General features: G+C 42.1%; 1 protein-coding gene across 5 annotated transcripts; it reads right to left on the reverse strand.

Annotated features, from left to right (window-relative positions):
- Window positions 1–66: 66 nt before the first annotated feature.
- On the reverse strand, window positions 67–24,171 carry letm1 (leucine zipper-EF-hand containing transmembrane protein 1). Of its 5 annotated transcripts, none has more exons than XM_054796756.1 (15): window positions 23,866–23,928; window positions 17,850–17,920; window positions 17,244–17,721; window positions 13,821–13,964; window positions 13,197–13,334; window positions 11,121–11,324; window positions 10,917–11,036; window positions 10,705–10,836; window positions 10,452–10,610; window positions 9,315–9,425; window positions 7,715–7,747; window positions 6,336–6,470; window positions 6,060–6,253; window positions 5,298–5,454; window positions 67–4,614 (listed from the first exon to the last, which is right to left on the reverse strand). In XM_054796756.1, the coding sequence occupies exons 2-15, from the start codon at window positions 17,852–17,854 to the stop codon at window positions 4,462–4,464; spliced, it is 2,163 nt and encodes a 720-aa protein (XP_054652731.1). In that variant the 5' UTR covers window positions 17,855–17,920; window positions 23,866–23,928; the 3' UTR covers window positions 67–4,461. The 5 variants fall into 5 exon arrangements, with proteins under 5 accessions (XP_054652731.1, XP_054652728.1, XP_054652726.1 ...); XM_054796753.1 differs by having other exon boundaries at window positions 68–4,614; window positions 5,298–5,436; window positions 17,863–17,920; window positions 23,866–24,171; XM_054796751.1 differs by having other exon boundaries at window positions 68–4,614; window positions 17,863–17,920; window positions 23,866–24,171.
- Window positions 24,172–24,433: the final 262 nt, after the last annotated feature.

Here is a 24,433-nt window from a genome sequence, read left to right on the forward strand (position 1 = left end):
CATAAAATGAAGTGTATCAAGAGCTGTGTTGCAGAGATTTAATGGAGTTATTTTGTCATAAACATTTATTGAGACAGTATTTGTCTTCATCACACTACAGCAGACAACAGTTTGTTCTCATTTAGGGAGTTTGTGAGATGTTTTGCTTTCTTATTAATACTCCAGGAAAAACAAATATCCTCTTATGGTGTAATTTAAATGCAACCACAAGAATCTCAACAACTGTGTGGAAGGCAACATACCAGTGATGGTAATATTTACATCTTTGAGTTACTGATAGTCATGATTGCTGCAGTTTGCATTATTCAAACATTTACATCATAACGTCGGGGGAAATGAACACACTGCTATGTGCACTTTGTAGTACCAATTTGTTCCACTGAAGGCGATAGTGAGTCACGGTGGTGAAACTGTTTTGTAAAATAATCCATCCATCCATTTTTTATGCCGCTTCTCCTCATTAGGGTCGCGGGGGTATGCTGGAGCCTATCCCAACTGACTTCGGGCGACAGGCAGGGTACACCCTGGACTGGTCGCCAGCCAATCGCAGGGCACATATAGACAAACAACCATTCACACTCACATTCATACCTATAGACAATGTAGATTTAATTTTGGTCTCCAGACTGTGGCTGTGTGGCCAACATGCTAACCACTAGACCACCGTGCGGCCTGGTAAAATAATGTAAATAATAAATACTATCTGGCCTATTTAACTCACAAACCATATTTAAATGAGATCTTGGGTCATAAAGTGTCAGTTTCGCCGTATAAATCCAGCTATGGTAGTTGTTGTTTGAAACGTTATAGCTAAGATACTGCCCTCTGGTGGTTTGGCGTGTGTACTACCAAAAATGTAATTCCACATTTATCCCATTCGGACGTGAAAAAAACATTACATAAAATGCCTTCAAAAACCTAACAATACTGTGAACAATATTAACGTAAATACACTGAAAACCACCAAAGGAGATGTTACAGCATTGTTTAATGTGATTAAAAAAATAAAACAGATGTTTTATACAAATGGAGGCAATCACACTCGGAGATGATCCAGATGTGAAACAATATACCGATACTAGCTCAATGTTTTCATGACAGTTGCGTGTTAAAATAAATATTGTAAATGTATTTAAACTGTAAATAAAGGTATAACATATATTACAACACATACTAGTTGACTTTACAGTAACTTTAAAGGATATATCCCAAGGATAAAATTATTTAAGTAGAAAAACTACTCATCTAATGCTAGGTGAAATGACAGGAAATAATATTAATGTCAAATAACTTTAATTACTACATAATTAACAGTGAGTAAGAGCCTGCAGGCAATGAAGCAGTCGTCATCTTCTTCAGATAAAAAGGATGCCTAAAGTGTAAAAATTATCTATTTGTTTCCTCGCTCTCATCCTCAGTCAGCACCTCATCATCACATCATCTTCTAACCACAAAGGCCCTCAAGGAGACGCTTCCTGACATCAAATGTGTTCACCCAGAGGCCCAAACGCCTCAGACAGGACGCACCGGACAAGCCCCGCCTACCCAGTGAAGTAAGGTGCAGACGTCTTTTGATTGTCAGCGATGAAGGAAGGAGGCGGGAGCAAAGTGGTTGCCAATTACAGGCTGCAGCTCGCAGCCAAGTTCACCTTCTCCATCGCCGTTGGTGGTCTATGTTGACAACTGGATCATTCCTACAATTTGGCGCCATTTGCGTCCCCATGACATTACATGCTATATTTTGTTTAAAAAACATTCCAGTTTAAATTTGTATAACATTTCTATTTGTTAGCCCACTTCTACCATAAAGCATGACAATATTTTAAAAAGGGATGAATTAATCAAGAATAATTGATCTTTTTTGCAAACAGGCCAGACTGGCCCAGAACACCTGACCAGGGAGGCGTCCAGGAGGCATCCGCACTAGATGCCTGAGCCACCTCAACTGGCTCAGCGGCTCTACTCTGAGTTCCTCCCGGATGACCGAGCTCCTCACCATCTCTTAGGGTGAGTCCAGGTGAGGTGTTTGTTATAGACAAACTGTGGTTCGCAAAGAAGTCCAACAACATTACACCACACGGGTTGAGATAAGGGAGGCCGTTCCTCCCAGTCACGCCCCCCAGCTCCCATTGTCATTGCCCACATGGCCATTGAAGTCTCTCAGAAGAACTATGGAGTCACCAGCTGTGGGTCGAGGTGAGTCCGACTATGTTGGGTCATAATGTGATATTCCATGTCCGGAGAACTAGATTCGGCCCCAGAAGACCAATCTTCCTCTGTGATCACCAGGTGCCAGGTGCCGTGAATGAAGGTGCAACAGAAAGATGACAGAGTGAAGATAAAGAAAGCATGAAGAAAGAAAAGATGGCAAAAAAAAGAAACAAAGAACCCCAGGATCTTCAGCTGTTTATTCCACTTTGTCTTGCTCCCTTCTGTACAATGACATGACTCTGATTGGGGGAAAACTGAAGCTTTTCATCCATTCTCAACTAAAACTCGAACCTGCTCAATTTCTTCAAAACAAAAATTAAAATCACCAAATTTGCATCAGGAAAAAAAAGGTTAAATAAATAACAATTATTCAAAAATAAAGAGTCTAAATTGTGCTGCAAAAAAACATGGCTACTATATATTTTTTGGTTTTAATAGGATCTAAAGATTTATTCTAATGCTCTTTTTATCATCACACTTTTTTTTGGTTAATTTTTAGCAGTTTAGTGGCAATACAATCAACGTGGTGACAATCAACCAGCCGTCAAATATTCAATCAACCATCACTACTCACTGTGACACGATGCTTGCACTGTGATTGTGATCTCTCCTTTCTTTTCAAGTATCCTAAAGCAAGTGACCTTAGCTGCTCGTTCATTTCCTGTCTGCCTCCAGCTGCCTTTTCTAAAGTCCATTTCTACCAGAAAAAATAAATATTCTTCTATTTATCTGGTGACAAGAAGAGCTGCTGCTATAGGTCACGTGTGCCCACAAAATATTTCATAATAACGACTATGTGAATCCAAACAAAGCACCTCTGACGCCACTGAGAAAGAAAGAAATGAAAGCAAAAATTCCCCCACCCCACCCAAAAAAATGCCTATATGCTCAGTGCGTTGTCCCAATGGTACAACATTGAGGACGGTTGCCAACACATCCCAGTAATCAAATAGTGCATTTACTTGGCTACCTAAAAAAGTATCATAATTTGCTCAAACTAATGCTGGAAATCAAGTGAAAATGACATCTACACACTGTGTGATTCCTTCCTCTGACCTCTGAACCCTAGGTGCTGTTACTGTGCAGGATGCAGCCTGAAGCCTTTGGGCCGTAAACACTGGCACCCTCTGCCAAGTGGAACAGAGACTGCTCCTCCGACAAGCGGACACAAAATACAGTGGATCCCCGCACATTCACAACTGCTTTACTGATGCTTTTTTTTAGTCAAGTGTAGAGATTTTTCACTTTGTTCGGCGGTCCTTGAACGCACCAAAGTTGCATGCTGTGCGACGGCTATGGAAACACTCGCTTTGACAATCAATCTGGTCTGCAAAACTTGCATTCCAAGTTAATATATGACGGTAAGTCGGTGCTGGAATTACAACAGGCACGCAGTATCAAAGTAGACACGTTTTTTTACCGTTCGCAGGTGGTCCTGGGATGTAGCCCCTGCAAAAAGTGGGGATCTACTATATTGTCAATATTAGTCAAATAGTACATGGTTTGCAAAGTAAGCCATCACCATCACACTGAATTTCATCCAAGCTGCTGATGAAAGTTAGCTCAACTGAAACTTTCAAGTTCCAGCCGGAGGAGAAAACCTCTTGATTGCCCTCTAGCGCTCATCCAAATAAACTGAAAGATGTCCCCCACTAAGGCCACTGAAACAAACCCCTGCGCAGAAAGTCAATGAGCGAACACCCTCCACCACAGCAGGGAAGTGATTGACAGCTGTCTGGCTGCTAGCCAAAGTAGTTTGTGTGATTATGAAATGGTGAGAGCGGCTGTAATCAGCAAACAAACTGAGATGACGCAGTAGAAAAATGAAATGATGTTAACGTCTCTTTAAGCCATTGTCTACGTGACAGTCATACGCTGGTAAGTGTCTTTGGTGGAAACATCCAGTGATACGCGTCATAATTACGTACAAGACAGTTGTACTTATCTAAGTGCACCACCATTCATTCATTCATTTGTTCTCTATTGTTCCTGCTTAGTTTTCATGCTGGGGATGACCGTGTCCCCTGGTCCAATAAATAATAACACCAGACTGAAGTGTATTTAACGTGATCACGTCCATTATTTGCTGCCTTTTAAAGGCAATAGGTCTGTTTTTGTTGAATTTACACGAGGTCAGTTTGTGGTGAAAGAACATTTCAGAAAGCATTTTTTTGTTACATTCTGCCTTTTTTTTTTTTTTTTGCTTTCACCACTTATCAGTTTAACTGCTTCCTGATGGCGTCAGCACCACTAGCCGTTCAGCTTGGCCGCCTGCTCTTTTTCCGTCTTGTCTTTGGCCTTCTCCTTCTCGATCAGCTTCTCCTCCTTCTGCAGCATCACCATGATGTCGGCCACCTGTGAGGTGGAGATGTCGATGTCCTCCTTGTCGATCAGCTCCACCACCTGTTGGACGAAACACACGTGGGTTAAACCTGGTTGAAACTTAAGAAGTCGGTACCGTTTCCGGTAAAGTGCATTCAGTAGTGTTTGACAACAGAGAAGAAAACATGGCTGTCGTCATCAATAGATTGTAGCTTTCACAATGATAGATTTTTTTTTTAATCCTGGATTCACACCAAAATGTTTCTTCCTTGGCAAATGCAACACAATTTAGTGAGGAAAAAAATGGTTACAGGCAGTCCTCGTGTTATGTTTCGTCGTCGCGTGTCGCTACTTTGAGGAAGGACAACGTCACTTTCGTTCTTTTTAGTTAACTTTTTTCCCTTCATATCTCTCCCAAGCATGAGGCAGACTTTTCTGATAACCATGCGTCCCACCTACAGTAGTCTTTGAGCATGAACTGATGACACCTGCTCGGATGAGAGGCAAAAATCCTCATGTTTTAGACAAAACAAGATATTCATACACTTCAGCTTTGACTTTTTGCCTCTTTTCTGATATGCCACAGACCAAACCACTAATAGCGTTAGTCACTTAGGTGTTCATTTAGCTGTTATTTAGGTAGAAGTTCTTACATTACCGTCGTAGGAATGGAAATCGTTCATAGGCCGAGGACCTCCTGTACATGTTTTTGTGTTATTGTAATGATAGCGGTTATCCAATGGAAGTGAAACAAGTGGACGTACTTTAATGACGTCGTCGATGTCGATCTTGCCGTCCTTGTTGTCATCGAGCGCCTCTGCGATGCTCTGTAGCTTGTGCTCTGGAATGTTCTGGATCTGCCGCATGACGCCAATGAGCTCGTCAATGCTGATGAGGTTCTCCCTGAAGGTGTAGAAGAGACTGTATACAGGAAACGGGTTACCGGCTTTGGCGGTGTGTAAAAGGTGGTGGAGAGGTTTGTTTTTGTCTGGGCATCAGCATGCTGTGTTCGGACACCCCCGATCACACCAATCATACGTTTCCCAGCAAGCTTCCAGAAGCTTCCTGCGTGCTAATTCATGCTAAAAATCATTAGCAGCATCATATGATTGGTGCTTTCCTACATCTCTGATCCATGGGATGTCATTTCATAAAACAAATCAAAGATTTTGCGAGACTGTGGCATTTTGAAAGCAAGACGGAACTTTTACAGCACAGTCACAGCAGACAACCATGATGCCATGTTAGCACAAGCAGCACAAAGGTGGTTTACTGCACTTTAGCTTACCTGGAAGCATCTCTATACTTAGTCAAGAACAATCTGGAAAGTTTGGAATCAATCAATTAGGGATTAGGGATTTAATTAACGTGGTAGATTAACAATTTGCAAGATTTCCGTTGATCTCCACCAGCATTTTACCATGCAAGCACGATGATGATGAGGATGAAAAACAGTTCTGCAAGCCACATTTAATGACGACGTCTGACTGATGAATGCTAATAATGAGCTAAGTTCTGTCTCTTACCCGACAGGTGGAGTGGTTCCGCTGTCCATCTGTCCGTCCAGGATCACCTTGTCCTTCTCCAGCTCCAGGATGATGTTGTCGATGCGTCCTATCATGCGGTTGACTCTCTTGGACAGACGCTGGCTGGCCTTGGACTCCTGCACCGCCTTCTCTTGGCCTGTCTTGGAGAGCTCCTTCTTGATCTCCTCCAGGTCCTGCAGACAAAGGAAGGATAGCTGGGTGAGCGCCAGAGGGTTTTGACATCAAAGCAGAGAACACGATATAATACTGTCAAACCTCGTTGTATTCCTGGACGTCATCCTTGAGCTCCTCCAACTCCTCTTTCTCCAGAGTCAGCAGCTTCTTCTGCTCCTTCAGCTTGGAGCAGGCGTCGCTGATCATGTCGATCTCCTCTTTGGTGATCTCTTCACCCTTTAACAGAAGAAAAGGCAACATAAACAATGAACAACAAACTCAGCACCAGCAAAGTGAATGGACTTGAAGCAGTCCACCAAGGTTCTTTTCAGTGGTCTACAGTTGGCATCTTATCTTTTTTGTGAAAAACAGTCTTATGTATTTTTGAGATTATTTTTAATCCATCACTTAGGAAAAAGGTCCAGTTATACTTTTCTTCAAACCTGCAATGATTACTTTACTGATATTTAGCATAAACATCATTACTGAGCTCTCTATGGTAACATCATGTTCTTTCTTACCTTTCTGCTCTGTCACTATCCTCATCTACCCTTAAAACTTTTAGGCTGTACTGAAGACCTCTTCTCCTTCTCTCAATAATGTGCCATCCATTGTGCCTAGAGTGCCCATGGGGGCCAAGGTCACACCAGAACACGTTCTCTCTTACATTCCTACCGCTGCCACTATCCTCAAACATCCACAGATTACATTGTGTTTTGCCTAAGTGAGAAACCTGCAGCCAGGTGGGTGGGGTCAAACAACACATCATTACAGAAGAGAAGAGAAGGGAAGAGGGAAGAGAAAGGACTGGAAAGGAAAGGAATGTAATATGAACTTAGATGTACTACGTCATAGCTAGCATCAGCATTAATAACCTTCTTAGAGCACCAGATAGGTGCGTACAGCAGATCCCCGCTTTTCTCCAATATGGAAAATACACAAATAAACCTGTCTATTTTTGACACATGGCTCACAATAAGAGTGACTGTTGTAATTGCTCCCCTTCTCTTGTCAATATGCCTCACGCACTTATTAAATGCATTTTAAACTATAACATGTACAGGTACTCACACCTAATGACTGATAATGTCAGATGATGCATGAACAGATGGAATCACGGTCATGGTGTACAAGTTTCACTTTTGCATCTCATACATTTGCGCACATATATGCTGTACATTTTACATGTACTGTATTTATAAATTATCACTGACTAATGGTGAATGAGATGTGTTTTCTGTGGAACAAAAACTGCCTTTTTTTCTGAGAAAGGAAACAAAAACAACTTCTTTTTTTTGTTGCAAAAAATCCACAAATTTGCAGGGTCATGAATGCTGAATCACCACTGTACATCTCAGAAGGTTGTACCAAATGCCAGGAAGCCTACGAAGAAGAAGGACTGTGTGGGAGTCATTTGGGTCCAGCACGAGCATGGCCTTGAAGACAACTTGGGAGGAGGAGGAAACATTGTCAAGGCTAACCTGATAGCGCAGGAATGTCTGCCACTGTTCATACTGTGTGGTGCAGAAGAAGAAGTAACAGCGTGAAAAAGTGACAGGCGAGTCGCTAAAGCAGACAAGATAGCTGACATGCCATCATGAAACGCATAAAAAATGAGACACTATGTACGAGGTGTGTCAGAAAAGTTCCAGGACTTGTGTCACAAAAGACATATTTCAAATCCAAACCAGCGTATTAAGTTTCCCCCTGGAGTTACACACACTTTCCCCGCCTTCTCTTCCACGCCTTCATGCATCCTTCGCAGCTCCCTTGTCACGGCCATTTTGATGTCATCCATGTCTTCAAAACAGGTCCCCTTGATGTCCCCGTGGAGCTTGGTCAGGTGAGTAGGCAGGTTCCTCCAGCATGGTGATGTCCTACTCAGCCAGGAACCATCGGATGCTCACGAGCAGGCATGGTGTTGAGGTGAAGCAGCTACGAGTTGTCCTGAGACAACGCTGCAGGATTTTTTTGCAGACAAAACTGGTTAATAATCCAGCCTTGTGGCAAGAAACTGCAGTGGACGGTGCCCCTCAAAGCCAAGAACGCCATCGTCAACAGTCATGGAACTTTTCTGACATACTTCATATTGTTAAATACATGCTACTAATATGGGTTCCGATGGGTTCCGAAACTCAGTTTCATACTGGCACCAGTGCCAATATTAACGGCAGTAACCAAAAAAAACTACATAGCTATCGGTGCCGCATTTCGGTGCTACATTAAATGTACGCAGTCTCACCCACCTGCAACAAGTGCTTCCAGGTGATTTTGTGCAAGTAACATCTTGTCAGTCTTGACAGAGCAACACGGAGTCTGACGCTTTTTTTAAATTTGATTTATACCTTAATATGCCAACAGCAGTGCTCAATTCCAACACCGCACACATATTTCCAGTGTCCACAACAGCAACACAACACTTCCTCATTATTGTAGCGTCTACCCAGACGCTGTAAGGAGAACAAGTAGGTGGTTGATCAACAATGTCTTTATTGAGCAAAACTGGAACTGTTGGCCTTAACCACACCAAAGCAACATCAGCAACAACTCGAGCTGTTCCCGCAACAACTAGCTGTTGCTGTCACGGCCACAGTCGGACAACACAGAACTCCAAACACTAGACATAACCTCTGGGTCGTTACAATGTCAACCAGTCATGGTCACGGCGAATGAGGTGCATTCACGAACAAAGGAATTCTGAACGTCACAAGCAGAAACACAAGCAAGGGGTTTTTGGCCCATTCCCTGTGTTCTATATTGCTGCTGGTTTTGCTGTAATAATGATGACATATTGTTTACTGACAATTGTATTATTATTATTAGTTATCATTTTTTTATATATTTTAATTTTATTATTAAAGTACTGAAATTACTGTTCTGTTCAACTTGCAATTCCAAAATAATAAATAGGCACTACTTTTGGCCAAAATTGATGTTTTCGTTTTTAAAAGTAACGGGTCGGGCACCGGTATCAAACCCAATTAAAACCTATTAATACCCATCCCTACTACATAATAGAGGGACAAAGAAAGATGACTGTAGTAATAGTGATTATGAAAAATTATCCCCATTTGTACTCACTTTAACTCCTTCAACGACCGGCGCTGTGTCCCTGAGCATGTCGGAATGGGCAGCCTGAGATGTTACTTGGAGGTGTCTGCTTCGCTCGGCCTCCTGCTCCAACTCGTCGTCCTGCAGAGAACAATGAAAGTTAGCAATCATCCCGCATGCAGGAGAGAGCAACAAGTGGACATCCACTGGTGTCTGTTGCATGGGCCAATGAAGGAAATTTGTGCTTCTGCTTGTACTACGTCATGACTTTGATGTCTTTGTAATCTATAGATTATTATGCACGATTAATCGAGTAATGAGATAAAACACATTTTATAGCATGGGTCCTCAATTACATTTTTCCAAGGGCCAGAATTTTTCTTGGCAGACAACATGAGGACCAAATGGTATTGTTAAAAAAACAAACAGAAAAAAAATTGACAATGTATTTTTTTTTTTTAGCCTTTGTCAGTGTTAATAGACTCATATTATATGATAGTGGAGTGGTTCTCAATAGCTCGTCTGACCACTCCTTCATAGCCTCAATGTGTAATATAGAGAAACTAGTTATTGTTTTTTCTTATACTGTAAATGCAAATCATCAATATTAAAATTGCACTTCTAACATGACAGCATTAATGATGAAAAATATATTGTTTCTCGTTGTTTGCTCTGTAAATACACGGGGTGCTTTCTGGTAATATGCTGCAGCTTCGATGTAATACTGTTGTGGAATGCCGGTTCCACATTGCAAACATTGCATTACGTTGTCTGTCTTTTTGAGTTTGAAATGATCCCAGACTTTTGACAGCTTCTGTCATTTCCTTTGGGCCCTTTCGTCTCTTTCCCCCTCGTCGCTGTTTCCGTTTGAGCCGCCTCTCTCCATCACCACTCTCTGCCGCACACTGTTCCCAGCCGTGCGGAATCAATATCCACATATTTTAAGTTACGGCCACTCCGTGCTGTCAGGATTTTATCAATTTGTATTAGTTACGCCCATTCAACAAATCAAAGCAACAGAATAGAAATCAAAGCTTTTTTCTAATCAAAGTAATCAAATTAATCAATTTAATCATTGCAGCTTGACTTTGATTTGACGCATGTATCGCTACTGTACATGTTTTTGTGTCTAGAACTAGCAAGCGGTTTGAAGTGAAGTATGCATACTCTGGCAGCCTTCTCAGCAGCATCAGCCAGTCTCTCCATCTCCCTGTCCTTGTTGTCCTGACGTATGGCCGCTTCCTCCTGCAGCGTGGTCTCCACTTTGGTCTTATTGTCCACTTTAGACAACTCCATTTCGGCCACCATTAACTGAGCCTCCTTCGTCTGGTGACAAACAGCAGCACAGTCAAGACTGAACCCTGAAGCCGTTCTTTTGATTTACTGCTAAAGACATGTTTTGACGTCATACTGTTCATACCGCCATCTCAGGAAGTGTCTGCAGGGTGGTCTTCAGCTGGTCGGCAGGGGACAGGGTGTCAGGGAGGTACATGGCTCGAGAGAGCAGCAGCAGGGAGGTGGGAATCTGCTGGGTGAGATGCAGCTCCAGCCACTAGAAAACACAGATGCAGCTCAGCCACTACAAATCCAGTGTATCATTGTGGGATATCAATAAATGCAGTCTGCTGTTACCTGGCTGAGCTGCTCCCGGAGTCTATCCTCTGTGACACCGAGAGATCTCATCCCTCGAACCCGACATGCAGCCTGCACCTCATTCACATTGAGGCTCTCCACGCCCTCCTCCGCTATCAGCTAGAAGAAGGAACACCAAGTTTACACTAACAAACTCACTTCATTAAACAGACAATTAAAACTTAAATGCACAAAGTTGTCCACCTTGTCATCGGCACGGATGTTCCTCAGCTTCATGATGAGCTGGAAGCGCAGGAAGTTGTTGGTCCCAATGGACTGGAGCTCCAGGAGGCGGCAGAGCGCCACCAGCTGGGGTCGCGTCAGGTTGTCCAGAGTCAGCTCATCCTCAAAGAGTTTGGAGAAACGCAAGATCTGCTCATTGCTGGGACGTTCTCCTGAGTTTCGGATCTGGAAGAGTGAAAAGATTTAGAAACGCACTCTTTGGATAATCTAACACAGTGGTTTGCAATAGGCAGCCAGCAGACCACATCCGGCCGCCAAAGCTTTTCATTTAGCCCACCAAACATCAACCAAACAATGCAAACCATTCAGTCCCACGAGAAAGTGCTCATTCATACAGTACTTCCTAAGCTCTGCAGTAGAAGAAGAATGCTCACATTTAACAAATATGGTGCTATCAAAAAAACAAAGGAAAAAGAACACTGGAAGTTGGACTTTTAACAGCAACTGGACTACAAAATAAGCATTTACCAAAAATGCAGAGGGAATGCCGATTTGTTTCCTTTGTTTGGAGGCACTTTAAGAAAAAACATCACAACTTTGGTGCAGTCCATCTCTCCATTCCCCCTGATTATTGAGGGCTGTGGTGGCTTTGGATTTTTAAATTGCACCCGTGCAGGCCTCTAGGAGTTTAGTGGCTTGCTGCAGTACAAGTAATATGAGTCTGTTAACACTGACACACACACACGCATATATATTGTATTATGGTATTATAATTATATAGTATTAAACATTTGAATCATACTTTAACCGTGTTATTATGAGCTATGAAGGGTTGCATTCAAAAACACCACGTAATTTAAGTTGAATTGCCATGTTTTGAGTGTACAGTGGATGTATTTTCTGGGATTTCCGAGCATAGTTAAATGCATCTAATTGTACTTCTGCAGTAAGAGTTACGTTAGTGAGTCACAAGAACATCCACTTATTGTTTTTCTTTGTCTTTCTGTTTATTTAGCCCAGACATACACGCATTATAAAAACATTATTGTGATTTCCGGAGTGTCCAAGAATGCATCTCGCACTCGTCTAGTGACAATGAGGAAGTGTCCTTCCGTAGAGGACTAGAGACGTGTTTATGAGTTGGAGATGCATATATGGTGTTGGGATTGCACTGCTGTGTAGAGGTCAGAATAAAATTACAAAAAAGCGTCAGACTCTGTGTGACTGTGTGGGGACACTACACTATGCTTCTGTCTGCGATCAAAACAGAGAGGTGTGACTTGAAATGATACGCATGCGTTAATTTTTTTTTTTTTTTTTTTTTTACGATTGCACAATTTTATGATAGCGCCTGACCCTTGGAGAAATGTACCAGACTTTCCTGTGTATAAGATGCACTGGTGTTTAAGCCACACCCACTAAATTTAATATTGGCTGTCTGTCCGTCTGTCATAAAATGTCCACCAGAGGGCTTGATTGGCTCCCTCTGGAGCTCCCGCTGGCAGACACAGACCGCTGAATGAATCATTTGAGCGCTCCGACACCCATGGCCAATGAACTGCCTTGCTGGGAAGAAGTTAAAATAGTTGTTGTTTTTTATTCTAAACTCGTATTGCTACTTGTCTTGTATATTGAGTGTTAAGTTGCTGCATGATAATTTTTGCGTTCTTTCTAAGCACCGTGATCCACTGGGTTGACAAGCTTGTTGTGAGTTCCCTTATAAATATAAATATATATATATATATACACATATATATATATAGTTTAAATACTGTTAAATAACGCTCGCGAGTCAGTGAGGAAACAGTAGCTCTTTCTTTAACAGGAACCAAAGTATTTAACCGATTAGTAGTAGTTCTGAAGTAAAGGAGATGTCATGAGATTAGAACATGGCCATAAACCAGCCGCACCACTGTACAAACCGCAGGGTTTAAAGTTGAAGAAAAAAGTAGTGGCTTATACACTAGAAATTACGGTAATTGAGGACTCCTGATCTAACGCAACAATCTTGTACTGGACAATTATATTAAGTATATTAAACGCCACCAGAGGGCAGCAGTCTGCCCGTTTTAGCCACATTCCAGCACATTCTCAGACCTTCTGAAAAAAGGTGGAGAACTCTTCAGTCACGTTGCCTTGGGCTGCCTTGTTCCTCAGAGCGATCTCCTCGATTGTGTCCTGTAAGAACTTGGCCATCTCCAGTTTGACCCGCAGCTCCTTTTTCAACCTCTCCTCCTGTAACAGTTTAAAAGTTTACAATTTTGAATCATGGCCAGACTGACTACATTATCTGACAGAACCACAACAGAGTCATTATTATGTTAAAATTTCTGCATATAATGCAGGGATCTAAATGACAAAATGCAGCCCAGTAAGAAGATGGCTATGTAGGTGTACAATTTGGTGTCGATCAGTCTGCTCACTGAGTACCGTTTTAGCATGCTTTGATGGCCATCTTCCTTTATACATGAGTTCAGGCAATGTTTAATATCACTAACATAATGTGCAAGTTGTAAACCTACATTCCGTGTTATTATTCAGACGCACGAAAACAAAAGGTCATGGGGTTCAACAAAGATTAGACAACTAATTGGACTAAAGCTCGTCAACAGTCTGAGCACCTCGTCAAGCAAGAGTTCATGTCATGAAAATGGATCAAACTGATTCTTAAGACATTATATGGGAGATCCAACTCTGTACTTGTAGTTCTATTCAGAGTACCTTCTTTGACTGTGTCTCGAAGGTGGACGGCAGCATGTTGGGGAAGAGCTTGAGAACGACAGGAAGCAGGAACTCCATGAAGGGGACAATGATGAACACCAGAAAGGGAAGAAGTCTGAAGACATCTGCACAGGTTCGTAGGAACTGGGGAGGACATTTTGGATTAAATGAGTGCTTATGAATACATACTGACAACTGTTTAGGGATGGCAACAAAGAATAGGAAATTATTGTTTCCATCACCATTCTTTGGAACTTGGTACATTCCACCTGACTAGTCTTTGTAATATTAACAGTCAGCGCTCTTTACAAGCACAATTCATCACTGTAATATTGCGTTTTATCTCTACTTGAGTCGAGGCTCATTCCAGGATTGCAAACAGGGCTTACTGAGTGGACCCTCCACCAGTGGAGGAGGCCACAACACCAGTCTTGTCTGCTCAGTCCACCTGCATGGCAGTGGGCCAGAAGGCTGAAGGATTGAGGTCGGCCACAGTGAAAAGGCCTTTGTTAACGGGCCCATTGACATGTATATCAACACATCAAAGTGTGGAGGGGGGTGCGGGCGCCATGCGAATAGAACTTGAGTCTTGAGAGTGAATATGAAAGGAGGAGCTTAAGGAGGCAAAAGTGAGTGCAGGTTAGATGAATGGGGTGTAGATGGATTTGGGACATGCACTCAGAGGGAGTCAGCCGCATTTGAAAAGGTGCAGATGGTTGAGGCAGAATGTGTGTGTATGTACATGTGTGTGTGTTGGGGGCAAGTGATAGGGGCATCGTCAACACTGATCAGCAGCTATTAGCTGCACATTCCTATTCCAGTCCATCAGTGTAGTAGTGTATGCAGTGTTTCCCATAAACTACTACACTGATGGAATAGAATACATTCATATTAGGGGTGTAACGATTTGTTTTAATAACGATCCGATTCATATCACAATACATGGTTGCCGATTCGATTCAAGGACGATATTGGTTCATTTAGAACGATACAATCCGAAACAATTTTTTTAGCCAAAAATTCAACCAGTCTGTGTTTCCTAGATTACCTTTGTTTTTGTGTTTCCTAGATTACCTTTGTTTTTTTATAATGCAATTAGGTACAAATTAATTATGGATATAAAACAAACAAGTAAATAACAATTAATGGCAAATGCATTTATATTGTATTTGAATAAATTGCAACCAACACTTCAGGTTGAATTAACAATAAATGAATTAACAGGTTGAATTAAATCAAGTCTGTGATTAATTCTATCTGATCTACATGACTTTAATTTGATACCTCATTCACTTCTCGACCCCAAGTATTAAAGAAGTTAGAGCCAATTTCATACCGGGAAATGTGTGCTCAACCCACAGACCTTGGCAAGTACAACCGTAAATATATAATAACTTAGGCTGTGACATTTGTTTTAGGAGTAGCCATTTACATTTTTTTTGAACATCAAAAAATCAAGGGAAGAAAACTGTAATTTCATGTAGGCCTAATTACACACGGCATACTACAAACTGCATGTAGACAGTAATTCCGGGCCAAAATTAACATATTTATAAGATTTTAATGAAATTTCATCTGCAGATAGATGTTAAAGTTATTTATATCCTACATACCTTTTATCTAGTCCTGAAGCTGCGATCCATGAGTTTGAAAGGCTTAAAGTTGGACGTAAGTTTCAATGTGACCTGATGTGGTCAAACACGATACAGTATAAATATAAAGTATATGCTGTAAGTATAAATGGAGTATAAAGCATGGCGATTTCATCACAGGCAGACTGAATCGAGTGTAGCGTCTGAGGTATAGGGCGTAAACACACGCACATTGTGAATGCCAATTTTTTTCAACCCGCCAAAAAAGAAATCCCAAGTACGCTCCCATGTGGACAAGGCCTTTGACATGTGAGCATGTTCTCAACAAACAGTGGGTGCTGTTGAAGGCCCATCCCCCATCTAAGGGGACAAGGGAACATTTCAGCCCTTCATCCACACGGCTACGGCGTTCTGGGTGCCTTGAAGCAGTATATTTTTTTTTTTTTTAACGGCTTGCAGAGTGAGAAAATCTGATAATACCAGCTAGCTGTTGCCATGTAGTCAAGCAAACCACTACTTTCTGAAAACGATGACATCACCGTGACAAGAGGGAAGAGGGAACAAGAGGGAGCCCTGAATGCCAAACAACAACAATGGTGGACTACAGAACTCTGTGCTGCAGTTGCATTTTCCTAATATTTTTTGTCTGAAACTCCAAAGAAATTGCAGAAGAAATTCCACTTCGTCATCAGTCCAGACATTCACCATCATCTTCTTGTTGTTGTTTTTGTTTGTGTGTAGCGGAAGACGATGGGCCTGTGTGTGTTCTTTATTTCTTAATAGTTTTGGTGTGTCCCGTGGTTCTGTGTGTCTGTTTACAGCGCCACATGAAGGTGAATCTTATGTATTACATCGTTTGCACCCAGTGATCCGACCTGAAAACGTTTCTGGGTGGATGTGACTATTTACTGATCCGACACTATGTGGATGCAATTTTTTTTTTCAACCTACCAAAAAAAAACAACAACCCAGGAGCGTTCCCGTGTGGACAGTGCCGCAGTGACAAATCCACACCTCTGAAAGGAGGGCTCACATCTTGCCAATCACATCCACTCAGTTTAATCCGCTAATGTTGTGAACCTACCCGACCTCCGTCCTTCCTTCACATGTGGCCCATGTACCACAACCTTTATCAGCTGACTGTGCCCGACACGGACAAGCTCAAGTGAACGTCAGACCACCGGCACTTTCTGAGCATGTGCACGTAAGAAGACCGTGAGTGCCCTGGCAAACGTGCTTGTGTTGCAAAGTGGACCTGGTGTGAATTACTGAATGTAACACCTTGTCATCCACATATCATTGAACCGTGTTACATCATCAGTTAATATGTACTTAGAATTACTCTTCTGATGTAACATTATTACGTAACGTTTTTACCACATTTCATGAAGCAATGACAATGAATTGAGGTTTTGTCATCCAAGAAGCGACGGGTGATGCTTCTTTTAATCTGTGCTGAACACCTCGTGAGTAAACACACTCAGCGTGCAGTCGATCTCCATCTGTGATCCCATTAGGCAAGCAGCAGATTGAGCTGGACAGGACAGGATGTCTGGACAGACGCAATCCTGCACTGCCTCGTCTTGTTATGACGTGTTATTAAAAATCCAATGAACTTTGACACTCCTCTCATCACCTGACCAAGGGGTCCAGCTCAGTTTAGTTCATCGTGGTACAGTTTGTGTCTTGTGTGTAGGCGGGTTCAGCTAAGTAAATAGTGTGACATCAAGCACGGCGACAATGTAAGATGCCAATCAAGTCATCGACAAAAAGGAAGAACCATGCTGTAAACAAAGTAAACAATAATGGAATGTCTTCCTGTAGCCCTCACCTGTCTCCTCTCTCGGCGGGACAGGCCATGTCCGTTCAGTACTTGCCACAGCATACGACCAGCGATGGTGGTGTCAACAAATAGCAGCCTAAAGCCGTGATAGTAGTGTTTGATTTCATCCACAACCCTCTGTCGCAGTGTCCGCCTGACAGGCTCAACGTCCAAGGTTGGGCTATAGACCGGGCCCCCTTCTTCTAGTTTCTTCTTGTCCTTTAGTGACCGCAGCGACTTCTCCACCTTCGAGTCGTCCCACCTTCCCGACGAGGTGTGTATCCACCTGACACCCCAGGGGACGTCCTGCCGCCACGATCTTGCAGCAATGGCAGGGTACGGCGAAGCGGAGGCCCCAAGTGCAAAATCGCAGAAGAGGTGCTGTGCGTCCGAGCTCCAAGAGGGGCCAACGTATCCATCGGACCAGAAGACGGATGGGCCGAATTGAGAGAGCTGGGTCGAGCTGACGAGTCGGAACCCGTTCAGTCTATGAAGACAAAACAACAAAAGCTGGATTGTGCTTTCTTTGGTAGTTCAAAGCTGATGCATATAAAACACATACAATAATTTCATGAATGTCAAACATTTTCGGACTTCATTTTATTGTCTTTTTACCTCATTGGCTCACCTTTGACTAGAAAGTCTTAATGCAGTGCAGTTAAAACAGGAAGCATCTTTTACTTTCCCTGCAAAAAAGTAAAACATCGGTTAAATGGAGACAAAGGCCGCATCCATCAGGCAAAAGAGTTATTGAGTACGTTTACATGCAGTCAAATAACCCTATCATAACTGGAATTTTAGCAATAACCCGGTTGCGCATGGCCATGTGAACACCAATAACCCTTTTGAAAAAACGGAATATGCTTATATTCCGTTTTTTCAAAAGTCGAATATTACCCCGGGGTTACTCCTTTTCTACCCGAAAATCGTGTCATGTATACGCCTATCGGGATATCCCGATCGAAAGGAACATTAATTTGTGTTCTGCACATGTTCTATTCAAAAGGAATTTTGTGTCTTTGGCAGGAACTACTTGTAAACACGACGACACGTAAAACCCCACACTTTTGGAGCGAGGGGGAAACAAGCCACCTCGTTGGTGAAAGAAAGGAACATTATGCATTTTATTGACGGTAGAAAGTACCGCAATAGCGAAATGTATCGGAAGGTGAGCAAAATGTTACGTGAAGCAGGGTTTGTACAAAAGCATCTTCAAAAGTGTCCGGGGGGGCTCTGAGGATATAGCATGGATGTGGATGGCACAGCTCTGGCTCCATTTCCTGTTTCTTCACGTTCTTCCATTAATGAAGAAAGTGAGACAGAATAGTGTCAAGTACTGGTGGTGGGTCAATACCAGCACCAAAACGCAAACAAGGGTGTTCATTATCCGTGATGCCGGTGTTGATGTTGTTTTTGGATACAGGAAGAAGAAGCTGAAATGACGCGTATTGTGTCATGACGTTTACCGTGCGTCGAAACATGTCCGTGCAGGTTTTTATTTGTTTTTTCATGTCACGCATGTAAACGGGAAACCAAAATATTGACCGTAACCCGCATATTGACTGCATGTAAACATAGTCATTATGACATTCACAGACAAATATATCAATTGTGCTTGCGTTGGCTTTTCTTTTTTAATTAACCTACTTCAGATACGCTCACTTGTTTTGAATGATCCATTCTCTACAACTGTACAATTTAGTAACATCCATACAAGAAATTCAGCCTTTACAAAGACAATGTTGGTCAGTTTTCACCGCCACTGTAAGAGGAGCACTCAATTTAAAATGTTCATTATTATGATTGTAGTTATATTTTGTTGACCTTATTTATCCCTCTGTATGATACAGTGCATTTATATAACCACAATAAAAATATATTGTTAAATGAATGCAGTAGGTTCTGGGACAATCAGCCAATGGCAAAAATCCAGGGGCAATTGAGACTCCCACAAAAATGCCTATTTTTGACACATGGCTATCTAAAAAAAAATTATTTTTATTTTTTTTACTAAACACTGGGAATTTACGGAGCTGTGTTGACTCTCCAAAGTGTAGAGATCCACTGTACATTGTGTGTGCCTAATTAAGTATTCTGTGAGTGTATGTAGTCTATATAATTGAGGACTAAACCCCAGGAGGCCCACTAAGGGACTGCACTGTAGCTAGTTAGCTGCAGGCAGTGGGAGGAGCCTGTACACACTTTTAACCAATCATTAAAGAACAGATGGCCAGGCCACACCCCCATTCTGACCCTCACATGACAGACTGGAATGGATCCAGCAAGGTCTGGCGGGACATGATGGACACACAGAGTTTACTAGAAAGATGACACTTACAGTTGTGCTTTTAACGTTGAGGCACCCCACTATTACATTCTGCTGTGTACTGGTTTGACTTGCAGCTGTCTGACTCTCAAAGCGTAATAAGGACATAGAAACACATAGCAAGTAAAGACCGGAACCTGTTCTTATGTACAAGCGTTTGTCTTCATATTATGAGAGCAAGCAGCAACATGTAAACAATCATTCACTGGACATGTTAAGACTCACTCGATTGAATCCAATACGGACTTGTATAAAAATGTACACAGATCATGTATGGTGTAGCTCTATATTGCAACAAACTGGGAGCTCTTTCTAAATATTTTGCCCCTATCATGCACCTTCATGCGGCAGTGAAAGTATCAGAAACACCAAAGCAAACAACAACAATAAACACGGATGGAGTGAAGAGAATCAGCACCTCCAAGTCCGAGTCCATGGTTCTCGCTCGGAAAAGGGTAGCATGCCATCTCAGAGTCTGGGATGAGATCCTGCCCCAAGTGAAGGAGTTTAAGTACCTCGGGGTCTTGTTCACGAGTGAGGGAAGGATGGAACGCGAGATCGACAGGCAAATTGGTGCGGCGTCTGCAGTGATGCGGACTCTGCATCGGCCCGTTGTGGTGAAGAGGGAGCTGAGCCTAAGGGAAAAGCTCTCAATTTAGCTGTTGATCTACGTTCCTACCCTCAACTATGATCATGAGTTTTGAGTAGTGACCGAAAGGACAAGATCGCGGGTACAAGCAGCCAAAATGAGTTTTGGGAGGGAGGAGTTGGATGAAGTGGCTGGCGAGAGGGAAGTCTGGGCTTCCCTGCTTAGGCTGCTCCCCCCACGACTCAACCTCAGATAAGCGGTAAAAGATGGATGGATGGATGGATGGATGGATGGAGTCAAGACCTGTATTCTGTCTGTCTGACTACATGTTTTAATTGGCACTCACATCAGGCACGTCAACTACAAGGGTGAATGAATGGCGGCCTCAGTTCAACACTCCGCAAAAGAACAGCACATGTTCTAATCAAACGGACACCCGCATGACAACAAACCACCACATCACAGCACAACCAACGAAACTTTATTGCACATTGTTAGATAATGGCCTAATCTTTACTGCTGCTGACCTTACAGTCATGTGTAAGAATGATCAATGTACATGCAGCTCTCTCTCCAGTGTTTGGTTTTGGTTTGGTTTGGTTTAATTTATTTCGAACATGCATATGTCCGAAAAGGACATATGCACAAGGAGTGTTCTTGTGCTAACGTGAAAATGTATAGGATTTATTGTGAGAAATTTCAAGGTTAACCTGCACCCTATAGCTGTGTGTAGATAAATCTATACAGTGGAACCGATCAAGGGATACGATTAAAATCGCACTTGTTTCCCTTATCGTCGACAAAAAAGAGGGAGCAGCTTCAACAAGAGGTTCTGGTGCTACGGCTCCTGCCTCACCGTCCTTACTTGCTATCAAACATTGACTTTTATTGTCAATCACAGGAAGAGGTTGAGTTCACCCTTAGAGGTTTGCATTGTATACATCTACCTACTGAACATTCATCCAATTTTTTTTACTAAGCAGATCAAAAGCTCCTCTACACGCTCTTCACCTATGATTGCGTGGCCTCCCAGAACAACACCAGCATCATTAAATTTGCGGATGACACTACAGTCATCGGCCTGATCACTGGTGGTGTTGAAACGTCAGACAGAAGAGAGGTGGCGGACCTCATAGCTTGGTGTTATGATAACAATCTCCTTCTCAATACAGATAAGACTAAACAGATGATCATCGACCCAAGAACAAGGGAAAAGGAGCCGCATAAAACCCTGTTTATTGATGAGACTGAGGTGGAGCGCGTGAAAACCTTCAAATTCCTTGGCACATACATCAGCGAGGACCTCACCTGGTCTCACAACACCCAACAAATTATCAAGAAGTCCCAAAGGAGACTGTACTTCCTGAGAAGACTCAGGAAATTTGGCATGTCCACCAAAATCCTGAGTTGCTTCTACAGATGCACCATCAAAAGTGTCCTTTCCGCCTCCATCACTGTTTGGTACGGTAACTGTACAACACGTGATAGGAAGGCACTCCAGCGGGTGATCAAGACCTCACAGCACATTGTTGGGGCAGCCCTCCCCTCACTGCAAGACATTTATAAATCTCGCGTCCTACGAAGAACAAACAACCTCATCAAGGACAGCACACAACCACAACACTCATTCTTCACACTACTACCGTCAGGCAGACGCTACCGGAGTTTGAAGTCCAGGACCACAAGACTGGCGAACAGCTTTTACCCACAGGCCATCAGGCTTCTCAACGAAGCACTCACGCACGCCGCACGCAACACACGCAACACACGCACACACTCATTCATTCATACATACATTGGTATTCATGTCTCTTCTGTTGTTGTTGCTTAATTTATTGGTATTAATGTTTCTTATGTTCTTATTCATTTTCATGTTTTCTTTCTTTTTTGGGAGAATGAACAGAACAAGAATTTCATTGCATAGCAGAACTACCTGTTTTACTGTGCATATGACAATAAAAAACTCTTGAATATTTTCTTGAAAAGAGGATCATACACAAAATAAACTTTTAAGTACAGCTTGGGACACACCTCATGAGTACCTAATTAAGTGACTAGTGCACATGTGTCAAACTCAAGGCCCGCGGGCCAAATGTGGCCCGCCACGTCATTTTATGTGGCCCGCGAGAGCAATTAAATAGGTCAAAAGCGTGCTTTGATAAAAAAAAAAACTACATTTCCCACAAGGTCTATCGACTACAATACGAAATGACGGCTCACCACCACTAAACGTCAGTGTCTCCACATCAATGCCAACGAGTTGAATTGACAAATAAATAATGATCCCAAAATGTCCAGGAGAGAAAAGTTGATGCGGATGGAAGACCGTTTCAAGAAAGATGGGAAGGCAGGTACTTGTTTGTGCTTCAAGGAGAAAGACCAGTATGTCTTTTGTGTTAAGAAGCGGTGTCGGTTGTTAAGAGTACAATCTGCGTCGGCATTTTGACACTAAACACGGAGCTAAGTACGCCAAAGCTCGCCTTCAAGAAAAGCAACAAATTGCCCAAGAATGCCCAGCCAAAAACAATGTGGCAGTGGAAGATAGCTTTATTGTGGTTGAAGAAATTGACCACGCTTCCAAGTGTTTTTCAGAGGCAGAGGTTTTTGAAGCAGTGCATGCTGAAGGTCTGTGAGCAGGTGTTTCCCGACCAATTACAGACTTAAAAAATATCAGTTTTTAGGTTAGTTGCTAACCTAAAAACAATATAGTTGTAAACTGAGTCAGCTTTTATTTTGCAATTTTTAGTTGATTACATATTATTTATGTGTCGCTGCTGTTGCAATTATTTAGTATTTGCAGGTTTTATGTATGTATGAAGACAAATTATTGTAGTCAAACCATCAGTTGGATGCAGGACTGTGTGCAGCCTTTTTTTTTGTAAAATGCTACATCTGTCATACATGTTGTTAGCAGCTCACAATTGTTGATTTTACAGTAATTAAGCCCATTTTAACTTTGACAAAAACGTTTTGAACAAAAACTTGTGTTTTATGTTATTTTTCTTCATTCACTTGGATAGTTTGATCCTTGATTGATGGAGTAGTGTGGGTTTCATAAGCTGACAAATTCAAATGATTTATGTTATAACAGATCAACAAGTAAAGATATTTTTTTTCTAAAGATATTTTTTTTCTATGCAACTGTAATGTTTGTCACTTGAATAAGTAATAAATGTAGAGTTATTTAACATTAAGGAGTTGTTACGTTTATTTTACACTACATTTGATTACATTTAGTTTTATTTATAAGTTACATCTGGCCCTTTGAGGACAGCCATTATGTCGATGTGGCCCTAAGTTAAAATGAGTTTTACTCCCCTGGACTAGTGAGTGTACACTTAACACATGGTTGTACTCCCTGCAGTTTTATAGTCTACTTCATAAGCACATCGTCCGTGTGTGCTGCCATGGTAACAAGCGTCCTGGCATGGGACCTGGGCTGCTGTCCTCAGATGACCTCAATCCCAAATTGTCTTGTCACTCCTACTTGGTCAACCAGTAGCAACATGAGAGGCATCAATTCACTAGCTAATTACTTATGAGATGAATGGCGGTATAGTTGTGGTAGCAATGACTCATACTCCCCCTCACGGGAAAGTACAAGCGGAAAAGTACCAGAAATGCTAACGTAAACTAGCTAGTTATTAGCTACATTGCGACACACCCTTCCACCACCACCCCACACACAGGCATAAGACAAAACGACGAGTCCTTACCTTTAGCCTTTCGTAAATCGTTGTTTAACGATCTGGAAGTTGTTATTAAAGGTGCCCTGGACCTCGTAAACAGGATTAACGCCATGCCGGGGCTTTTCTGTCTGTCTAGCTATCTTACTTCTAAACGTTGCCTTCGCATGCAAGCTAGCGAGCCGAAGAGCTAGCTAGTGTGTTTGTCGAAACAAAAAGAGAGTTCGAGTGGACACATTAAGACAAAAAATAACGCTTAAATAAGTGTACAACATCGGAGGCTCCAGCTCCATGCCCTTCCCGTATCAAACACTGCCTGACAGCTAGCCGGGCAAGGCTTCCTCTGACGTCAGTCGACCGTTAGCGCGTTAACAGTCGTGACCAATCCTGTTTAACATATAATACATTTTATATTATATATGTACTGTATATACGTGTGTATATATATATATATATATATATATATATATATATATATATACACAACCTTTTTTTCACCACCTGGATGTCATTGGCACTGTAATTGTAAATGATGATGCGCTAATAAAGTTGGTTTAAAAAAAGTGAGGCGAATGAAGTTTCCTGTCTGTTTTTAACA

This window comes from Dunckerocampus dactyliophorus, chromosome 13 (assembly GCF_027744805.1).
Source record: "Dunckerocampus dactyliophorus isolate RoL2022-P2 chromosome 13, RoL_Ddac_1.1, whole genome shotgun sequence".
NCBI lineage: Eukaryota > Metazoa > Chordata > Actinopteri > Syngnathiformes > Syngnathidae > Dunckerocampus > Dunckerocampus dactyliophorus.

Coding starts and splice junctions, on each gene's coding strand:
- letm1 (XM_054796751.1), bottom strand. CDS start 23,950: ATGGCGTTAATCCTGTTTACGAGGTCCAGGGCACCTTTAATAACAACT. Junction 10,837..10,916: donor TCCGGGAGCAGCTCAGCCAG/GTAACAGCAGAC, acceptor TGTGTTTTCTAG/TGGCTGGAGCTGCATCTCAC. Junction 4,615..5,297: donor ACATCGACGACGTCATTAAA/GTACGTCCACTT, acceptor TTCGTCCAACAG/GTGGTGGAGCTGATCGACAA.